This window comes from Pleuronectes platessa, chromosome 3, assembly GCF_947347685.1.
Source record: "Pleuronectes platessa chromosome 3, fPlePla1.1, whole genome shotgun sequence".
In the NCBI taxonomy this organism is placed as follows: domain Eukaryota; kingdom Metazoa; phylum Chordata; class Actinopteri; order Pleuronectiformes; family Pleuronectidae; genus Pleuronectes; species Pleuronectes platessa.
In genome coordinates, this window is record NC_070628.1 from 6,709,348 (window position 1) to 6,719,412 (window position 10,065).

General features: G+C 42.6%; 1 protein-coding gene across 1 annotated transcript; it reads left to right on the forward strand.

Annotated features, from left to right (window-relative positions):
* The first annotated feature begins 206 nt into the window (after positions 1 to 206).
* LOC128436630 (location of vulva defective 1) lies at positions 207 to 4,383 on the forward strand. The gene is made up of 5 exons (XM_053418419.1): positions 207 to 494; positions 814 to 1,086; positions 2,037 to 2,366; positions 2,958 to 3,221; positions 3,976 to 4,383. The coding sequence occupies exons 1-5, from the start codon at positions 383 to 385 to the stop codon at positions 4,242 to 4,244; spliced, it is 1,248 nt and encodes a 415-aa protein (XP_053274394.1). The 5' UTR covers positions 207 to 382; the 3' UTR covers positions 4,245 to 4,383.
* Positions 4,384 to 10,065: the final 5,682 nt, after the last annotated feature.

Consider the following 10,065-nt stretch of genomic DNA (forward strand, 5'->3'; position numbering starts at 1 on the left):
ATTACTCGAAAAACTTTTTAAAACAATTATTAATTACTCTGTAAAATTGAAATAAAGAATTTCACAACTAAACTGAGAAGCTATTATTTGGAATTCAGTGAAACTAAATAAACAATCTATTTAAAAAATGAACAAAGTTTATCTGTGTCGCACATTCCAGATGAACTGGGAGAGGGCTCCTCCTAACAGCTCCAGGATCTGTATCTACACAGTGTCTCACTTTCGCTTTCCCCAGGTCCATATCTTTGAAGCCTGTGAAACGGCTTGAAGAGGATGTGTGGTAATAAAAACAGGCGGCGCTGCCAACAGTGTTTCACAAAGTCCCGACTGAGAGAGAGCACTGGTACAGAGCGTCTCACCCTCTTGCCCCAGTTCGTTTTTTATGTTCGACGAGTTTGTCCAGGGAGAGAATAATCGGGGGGGGACCATGTTTTTCATTCCTCTGGTGGTTTCTTTGACGAGTCTTCTTTGCTCCGTCCCTGTCTCCTACTGTGGTGAGTGAAGACTTCTCCATCTGCAATTCAACTTAAAAAGAGTTTTTTATTGGCATCAGGCTATAGATTAGATTATTATTACACGATAATAACACTTTGCAGTTGGAGATTTACTTAGATGAAGGGATTTTCCTGTTGTTCTTCTGATTGGTTCATATTTAAAGACTCATTTTGTTCCTGTAAACCTGGAAAAGGTGTAAAGGCAGTGGGTTTGTTCTTAGTACCAGTGAAATTGCATTTTTTCATGTTTTAATATTGCATCAGATTTTCCATTTGTCCTTAAACTGTTCACATATTTAATGTTTTTTTTTATTCACAGAGGAAGAGTGTGCACCCAAACCTGTGTTCACTCCGTCCAGACTGTTTGTGAAGTACGGGGACCCGATGTCCGCCAGGTGCACCGTGTGTCCGTCCTGCACCGTGTGTCCGTCCTGCCCCGATTTGTTCAATCTGGAGAAAGCTGTCGGAACTCACACAACAAACGGATCCACCATCACGTGGAGGGTCGGCAGCTTGACCGAGTGGAGAACAAAGGCTCAATGCTTTTATGGTGTTATGCAGTGCCGCAGCGTCCTGTATGTGACTGCTTACAGTAAGTTCACCCGCAGGTTAACAAACTCACAACTTATTTAATCACCTCGGCCAAGGTGGTGCTGTTTTTGTTTGTTGGGCAAAAACTACTGAAGGGATCTCCAGCAAACTTGGTGTAAGAAGGTGAAAGAGGCGAAGAGGCACATCCACTTTCTCTGACTCTGTGAGATGGGATTGTTTGTTTGCCAGGGAGTAGTTTGTGGATCTTGATGAAAACAATCAGGCATATTTAGGGGCCTGATATGAATCATTGACCCATAACATCTGGATTTAGCAGGTTTAGATGTGGTGGGCTTGAAACTTGCAGCCACCACCAATGAGCAGCCGTGATAATGTGGATTCAGCAGGGAATCAACCAATAATCAGCATCTTCCTGAAGTTTTAGAACCGCTGCCTCTTTATAAAGATGGACGACACATCTCCACTTCCTCCCATCATCCTGAAATGATCCTAAACATCTTGCATACGAATACTGCCACCTTCTGGAGGGGCCGAGGCTGCGCAGGAGTAATCGGGGGACGGAGCCACGGTGTCGAGGTCCCACCGATACTCACGAGTCAATCAGGACATTTCACCCCATTTTACATCATCCAATAAATAATTAAAATCCAAAGTTACTGGAACAATCAACAGGTTGAATACCAGTTTGATCAGAACTATCTAAAACGACATAATTCATCTTTGAGAACAATTTATTTTGACTTTTTAAGTTTGGTCCATGTTGGGTTAATTAACATGGAGGAGGCAGGATTTATAACCCTTCCTGCAGTCAGCCACCAGGGGGCTTTGGCTTCACTTTTTCGGAGCTGGGTCCATCTTTACACTCAGTTTTTGGTCCGGGAAATTAGTCAAGATTCAGAATGATTTCAATCTTTGGTTTGTTTGTCTCGGCAGTTTAAAGATATATAATGTTGTCTTATTCTGTGCACGTGTGTGTGTCTCTGTCCACAGAACCTCCGGACAGTGTCTCATTCAGCTTCACTCACTCGGGCCCGATGCTGGAGGCTCATCAGTACACGCTGCAGTGCGACGTGAAGAACGTGGCTCCGGTGGAAAACCTCGTGGTGACCTTCCACAGAGGTCAGAACACAACGGTTCGACTGAATTCCACCAGTACGACACAGAGGAAACCAGCGAGCGAGGTTTTCTCTCTGAACATCACCGCCAGCAGAGCAGACGACGGAGCTCAGTACTGGTGTGAAGCCAAACTGGAGCTGGGACCTGACGGACCACAGCCCCCTCCAGTGGTGATGTCACAAAAGATCACCGCCACCGTCCACTGTGAGTCTGAAAACAGTGTTTAACCCATTTATGTAATTTTGTATATTGTCACGATCGTACCAATTAAGGAATTAAGTAAAACCAGTTGGACGAATTAAGTTTACAATTATTCATCACGTTCATCGATCTACAGACGTGTGTGTTTCATTTTGTATTGTATTTTTTTCCGTTGTGTACAGTTATAAATCTGATATCTATAGCTGTGATGTAGCAGGAGCTTTCTTATAGAACCAGTTATTGCTCTGATGGTGCAGATTGAATCTCTTTAAAAAGAGGGTTACATGCACTGTATAAAATCTACTGGTAACGCCAACAACCACATGGTAAATAAATTCAAATCTTAACCTTAAGGAGTTGTATAAAGTTTCAAAACTGACAGATACATTAATATTTGTCCATTCTGTTGTTTTCTTTAAATGTGTAAACTAAAATATCAAAGGAATAACTCAACACTTAGTTATTCTCTCACTGAGAGTTGTACAGGATGAGACGACTGACATGCCTGTAAAGCAACTTCCCTCGTAATTCTTTACTTTCTGTATTAATGCTTTTATTTTCCTTTATTATTATTCATATCCTATAAACCCACAGATAAGCCTCACGTGGAGAGGTCATCCCATCGGGACCACGTCGTTGTCACAGCTGGAGACCGTCTCCAGCTGAACTGCTCAGCTGAGGGAAACCCCCCCCCATCGTTCACCTGGCGGCTCCCTGGGTCCGGGCTCCCTGGGTCCCCCCTCAATGCCACCACTCTCATCATTGAGTCCGTCACTGTGCAGGATGAAGGCCAGTACGTGTGTTACATCACAAACAAAATGGGGACCGTGAACATCACTTTCAACGTGGAGGTCAAAGGTGAGTTCAGACCTCGACCTCTCGTTTGACTCAGTTTGCAGTCGACAAAGTGTTCAGTTTAAAAATGGCCCGTGAGCACGAGTTGTCAGGGTTATCATCATCAACCCTGGAAATTTGGAGATTCTTAACCTTCTGTAATTCAATGTTAAATCTTTTCTGCGTTATGGTGCCCCAAAGTGGCAAAGTGAACTGATTAAATTATACTGTTGTAAAGTGTGAAAAGAGATAGAAAACGTTTGTCTTTCACTCTCTCCTTTTATTTTTCAACTTATTATTATTATATCTAATCGATTCCTCACGTTCCACCAATGGACAGTTTAATTTACTCACCGACATTCAAAAGGATTTGGAGAATTAGAAATGTGGATAGAAACAAAGAAAATGAAAGTGCTGAACAGTAAAATGATCTCGTAAATGATTAAGATAAACGTTAAATAAAGTTTATTTTACCCGATGTTAGTTAAGGATGAAAATAAATTTAAGTTTCTTTTTCAATGTTATCTGATAAGTATAAAGATTTGAAGTCTTATTTTAATCATCTCACTTACATTACACTGCGTTTAATGTATATATATTTAAATCTCTGTCTACGCTGTTGGAGCCTTTATTTTTTTTCCGGGGCTCCATATTAAGTTCCTAGCATTAATGTGAATATGATGTTTGTTATCCAATACACATAATCAATCAAATGACAAGCCCTTGAACAATAATAGAGGTTGATTGTCACATGTTAAGCTTCTGTGTTTTTCCATAGAATTGGAGTTAACCTCAACCAGTTTGCCTCCAACAACCACAACCACAACCACAACCACAACCACAACCACAACTACAGCCCCAACCACAACTACAGCCCCAACTACAGCAGCAACAACTACAGCAGCAACAACTACAGCAACTACAACTACACCAACAACAACTCAAACCACCACCGAGCTGACCGCTGCACCGAGCAGCAGCACCAGCATCACACTGACTCGCTGGTTTATTACGTGGTTCCTGGTTTTATTCTTTCTCCTGATTTGAGTTTCAAGGAATTAAAACCCGACAACAAGATGTAATGTAACCATGACTATATGCAGTGTAGATCACATCTAAAGTCATTGCTATAATTTCTGCGTTTTATAAGCTGTAAACTTTTGAATAAATAATACATTTTTCATGGTGGAGTCTCATCTCGTCATATGTGCGACGTAAATGCTTTTACATGAACATATATTCCATCTACAGCTCAAAGGACATATAATATTTTCTCACTTTTATAAGTCTCATACTTGTTCATTCTCCCTCCAAAATCTGAGGTCTGTAAACGTCTCCTCCACTAAAATATCGATTGGGTTTATGCTGGATTCTGATCACGTTGAGGCAAAGAATCTGATGAACAAACCCACACAGCATGCGTGGAACTCAGAAACCTGTAAGTGACGTCCATCTTTATAGTATACGGTGTATAAGCCTACTTCGCCAACATCCTCTGACCATAGATTTTGACATAAAGATAAACAACATGTCAGCTCCCAAAACTGAAGCCTAATCATCTGGATCGCCCCCTGGTGGCTGGCTGCAGTATAGGTCGTAAACTTTGCCCCCTAAGGCAGGGGTCTTCAACGTTTTTCAGGCCAAGGACCCCCAAGCTGGTGGAGAGATGGAGCAGGGACCCCCTACTATATAAATTGTATAAAATTGTGTTTTATATTAAGCTGGGCCTAGTGTCATATATAAACATAGCTACCCTGTTATTGTGCATTCAATACTATGCTATTCAAATATAACACAGGCTCATATATTCCTTTTTTTTTATTTAAACATGTACTAGGTACAGGTTGGCCATGCCACTGCCATTTATAAACATACATCTTGCATACAACACTGAGGTATTAAAGTAATTCACAGATTCATTTTTTTTATTTTAAACATACTCCCACATTAGTGAGATGTCTGACCCTGATGAGTAGCACACAACTTATTTAATCTTGGACGGATGGAGGTTGTCAGGCAGAGGGTCATATCAGCCTCTCAATATGTCGGATGCATGTTAATGTGTATTTAAAGACATTTAAATTTGTGGAAAAAAAATTGGTTAGAAAATAAATCTTTTTTTTTTTTTAATATTAAAATAATTCTAATAAACCAAACATTTCGCGACCCCCCTGCAGTACCTCCGCGGACCCCCTAGGGGTCGCGGACCCCCTGTTGAAGGCCTCTGGGGGATTAGAACTCGCAGGAAACCATAAAGTCAAGTTTTTTAGCGACAGTTAATTTCTGTCCTTTAAGCAGAGGTTTTCAAACTGAGTTATGTTCAAAGGTTAAAGGGATAGTTCACCAAAAAAATTAAAATTCACTTATTATCTTCTCACCACTTTGTCAAGTTTCAGTGCTTCAGCACAGAGGTGAGAAGATAATGAGGGGATACAGTTTTTGGGCCGAACTATCCCTATTGATGTTTCAGTTAAGTTTTGATGAACAGAACGTCATGGTTTACTGCTGAGACAGATGTGTGTGTGTGTGTGTGTGTGTGTGTGTGTGTATTGTGTATATTGTGTCTCTGACCCTTTAACCTGAGGCTCGTCAGTGGGCTTAAGGCAAGAAGACGCCGCCTGATCCAAGGTAAAACTAACACGGCTCCTGTGGGGCCCACTGTGGCCCCCGGCAGCACTGTGCCCCCCCCCCCCCCCCAGCAGCCACAGTGCTGCCCCGAGCGAGGCCGAGGAGGTCGGGTCAGGTCAGATCTGATTAAGTGTCATTTGTCATTTTGTGAACACAAGTTTGTCTTAAGCTTTGAACTCAGGGTCGATTGTTTTTACCTTTTCACTTCCACGTACTCTGTGAGTATTTGTGTCCTTCGGCCTGAATAATGAATGCACCGTTACTTTATTATTCCGTCGCCTCTGCACACACACACCGAGCAAGGCCGGCACTTTTTAGTCCAACTCCGCGGTCGAATCAGCGGTTTTATCATTAGATGCTAACTCTGCAGATCAATGGTCCTCTCGGCCTATTAGTCAAACTGGCCGTATTAGCATCAGCTATTAGCATCGGCTCATCGATACCATTGATCGAGCAGCGCTGGCTTCAGAGCGGAGCGGGTCTCTCAGATGGAACCGGACATTTAACTGATCCACTGCATCAACAGCAGTCGGATCCGATGCTGGGTGATGCTTTACAGAACAACAAGTATTGATGAGTTGTTTTCCTTGTAGTTTTCAATCAATCAATAAATATGTATTCATATAGGACCCTGGCTTTCACAAGGGATACTTTTATTCTGATAAGGTATTAATAAGAAAAATGTGAACAGTATAGAAATTATATGATATTTATGCAGACAAAAAAAGTGATAATAAAGTTATTTAGATTAATTTAGAATAGACAAATATAACTAGATATGTGTAATGATGAATAAATCAAATCAAATCATGGAAAGGAAATAGAACATTTTAAAATATGAATAAATAATAAATATATAAATGACAGCTATAAAACGTTTTATAATAACTGGTGACACACTGATTTAATGACAATGCAGTGAACACACAACACAACCCAGATGAATGTAGACAACACATTTCTTCAGGAAGATTAAAACATCATAAATGTGTCTTTTACTATATGAAATAAATGTTTCTTCTGATGGCCGTCAAATCAAACTGTGATACCTCTTCTAATCCTGCAGGGGACGGTATCGTGCTGACGACCTGACAATCAAACGTGTCAGTGCAGTGGTCTGACCGCTCGTCCTCTGCAGCTCATCTGTGAGCACCCAGCTCCTGGTCACTGGTCATGTTTGGATGTGGTGGCTCGTGAGAGGCGGCTGCTGGGAGAGAGGAGCTTCCCCTGAAGAGCTGCAGGCCTCCACCTCATATAACTGGAGAATCTCACTTATCTGTGCAAGAGAACGCATGTGATCTTTATTCATCTGATTTGGAGGAAAAGTTGCACAAATTCAAGTCAATAACCAACCATCAGCTGTTGAGAACATGAAACAGAGTGCGTGTATGTTTGGTTATTTCAGAGAAGTTACAAATATGGCCAATGGCGAAGGAGGAATCCATCACGTTTTGGAGCAGATCCAGATAATCAGGCAGATCCAGGATTTTTCTTGAGAGCGGGCACATTGGGTTGTAATTCTAGGCAGAAGCGCTCCTCGCCTGGTTGTCTATTTATGCTAAATAGGTTTGGTTTGCATTCCCCATTAGGGAACGAGGAGGAGGTTTATCCATCCACCTCTCATCCTCTGAGGGACGAAGGGAAATCATTCACACTCACATTCACATCCATTCACGTTCAATGCAGAGTCTCGAATTAACGTAATCCCAATCTGCGTGTCCGTGGACTGTGGGAGGAAGCTGGAGAAAACCCACGCACACACACGGGGGAGGGGGGGGGGGGGGGGGGGGGGGGTGCAAACTCCACACTGAATAACCCCCGGCTGAACCAGGATTCACACCCAGAACAGGAGGAGGTTTGACTTTGTGCAAAATGTTCCTGAAACACGGGAGAAATGTCCCAGAGTCGGTTATTTTAAATCTGAGTCATGTTTTCGACTTTAATATTTGATTGTGAAACAGTGATGATACCTTCTTCTCTTGTAGGTGAACAGATGTTGAACAGCAGCTCAATAATCTAAAAAGTGTGTCTGTGTGTGTCTGTGTGTGTGTGTGTGTGTGTGTGTGTTTGTGTGTGTGTGTGAGAGAGAGGGATTAACAAGGAGTGAGGGTGTTTTGCATATGAAAAAGCTTTCAAGCTGATTCAGTCAAACCAAATTTTTTCATGAACTAGAGGAAGACATCAATTTTCATAACACACACACACACACACACATACACACACACACAAGGTCTTCACTGCTTATTTCTACAGTCTCTCTGAAAGGAAGCATATCTGCAGGGAGCAGAGGCCAGGGTACACACACAATCCCAAGTTCCTGAAGAAGTGCTTTGTCAGCAACGACCTACTGTTTACATTTGCACAAACGCACACACACGAACACACACACACACACACACACACACACACACACACTCACAGCATCTTCAGCAGCAAGGTGGTGTGAACAGGAGGATTCAGTCATTTGTGGACTTTACATTCCCATAAATCTCACTCAGCACCGTGAAGTCTTTTCATCAAACTGTTATTCACATTTTGCAGCAACGAAATACATTATTCAGTCTCATGGTATCTGGACCTCAACAAATAACAAGATTTTCATTCAATGCATCCTTTTCTCCTTTGCTTTATTCTTTTGAGTGGATTCAAGTCGGGGGAACTTACTGGGCCCAGTCACAGTTTCCACTTTTATCTGCTTTGGAAACTGGTGAATTCTGCAGTTTGGGGTCTTTGTCATGTTGGAAACTTCTTCTCCCGTCCAACGTCTCCAAACCAGGAGTCATCTTTTCATCCAGTCCTTTTCATTATGAATAAACATTTATTGTACTATATCTATAAATATTATCTCCTCTACACCAACAAAGAAGAAAACTGAGGGTGCTGTGCTGATTATTTGTTTTAACTTGAAATCAAAGTTGTTTGCAGTGATCACAGCGATGGGTTTGCATGTTGGAGCCTGTATTTGATTTAATGCAGAGTAAATAAATGATTCATTTTAAGTGATTTAACTAGAATAGCACTTTGGACCGTTTTCCTGCGCTTCAGCTCTTCTCCTCGTGTGCTTCTGAATCGTCTGCGCTCGGATTTCTCTTCTGCTCTTGAAATGTTTTCTTCTGGTCCTGGATTTTTTTGTTCAACAAGTCTGTCAGAATTCCCTTAACAGTAGAATTCCCAGTGTAGTGTCCACAAACGAACACGGTACCACAATGACTTGAGTGCAAGCGCAGGGTTTTGAGTGACAGCGTCACAAAAATCCGAACGTGAACCTAATAAGTTCCTTCTCTCAAACTGAAAGATGCTTTCAATGTTTGATTGGACGAGAAGCAGATGGAGATTCCTACGTTTATCTGACAGAGACCCGACCCCTTCGATGGTGTAACCTCAGGAGCGCCGACATGACGTAGGTAATCTGTGCTAGCATCACTCCCGGCAGTGGATTCCTGGAATTCTACTTTTTTTCACGTCCTTCCTGTCCCTCTGGTCGACGTCGGCTCCAGAAGTGTCGGCCGGCACAATTCCACCAACTCCCTCCAGGATTTTGGAACATCCGCAAACCCTCAGTGGGGACATAGATCTGTTCAGAAGTGAGTTGCTGAACCTTGCACTTCAGACGTCTTTCCAAAGCCTTATGCCAAATATCGTTTTTATCGTTGAACATTTTAGATGGTAAAGTGGTTTTGTACAAAGGGATATTAGTGGTTTCGGTTGTAGACTGGGATATGGTTTATATGAGGGAGTTAAAGGTCAAGGATGGAGGACAACTGTCCCTTCTGAGCTGCAGCCGTTTTACAATCAGGACATTATTTCTATTGTCGTCACTGGGACAATGTCCGTCTCATCTTCCCTGTCGCCTTTTCCCTTAATTCCTCCCCATGTTTTTCCATCTCTCTCTCTCTCTCTCTCTCTCTCTCTCTCTCTCTCTCTCTCTCTCTCTCTCTCTGCAGCTGCTGCCGTCTTTTCACGCCAAGCATGCATCCTGCGCTCATTCCTCTTCTCCCCCGTCGCGGAATTCTGGTGGCACGAAAAACAAAAGTGGCCCGTGTCATCTTTCCTTATACGCACGAGCGGCAGGAGCGAGGATGTGAGGCCCCCGAGCGGCCACGTGCACGCCCACTCGGTCACGCCCCCGCACGCACGCACAGAACAGGCAATGGAGAGAGAGAGATGAAGGTGGAGAATCTGGTGCAAAAAAGAAAGAGGAGAAGATAAGAAGAGGAGAAGGAGGGAATGGCACGCACGG

Excerpts from the sequence above, each read along its gene's own strand:
- LOC128436630 (XM_053418419.1), top strand. The coding sequence starts at position 383 with ATGTTCGACGAGTTTGTCCAGGGAGAGAATAATCGGGGGGGGACCATG. Across the intron at positions 2,367-2,957 it reads GATCACCGCCACCGTCCACT|ATAAGCCTCACGTGGAGAGG; the intron begins GTGAGTCTGAAA and ends ATAAACCCACAG. Across the intron at positions 3,222-3,975 it reads TTTCAACGTGGAGGTCAAAG|AATTGGAGTTAACCTCAACC; the intron begins GTGAGTTCAGAC and ends GTTTTTCCATAG.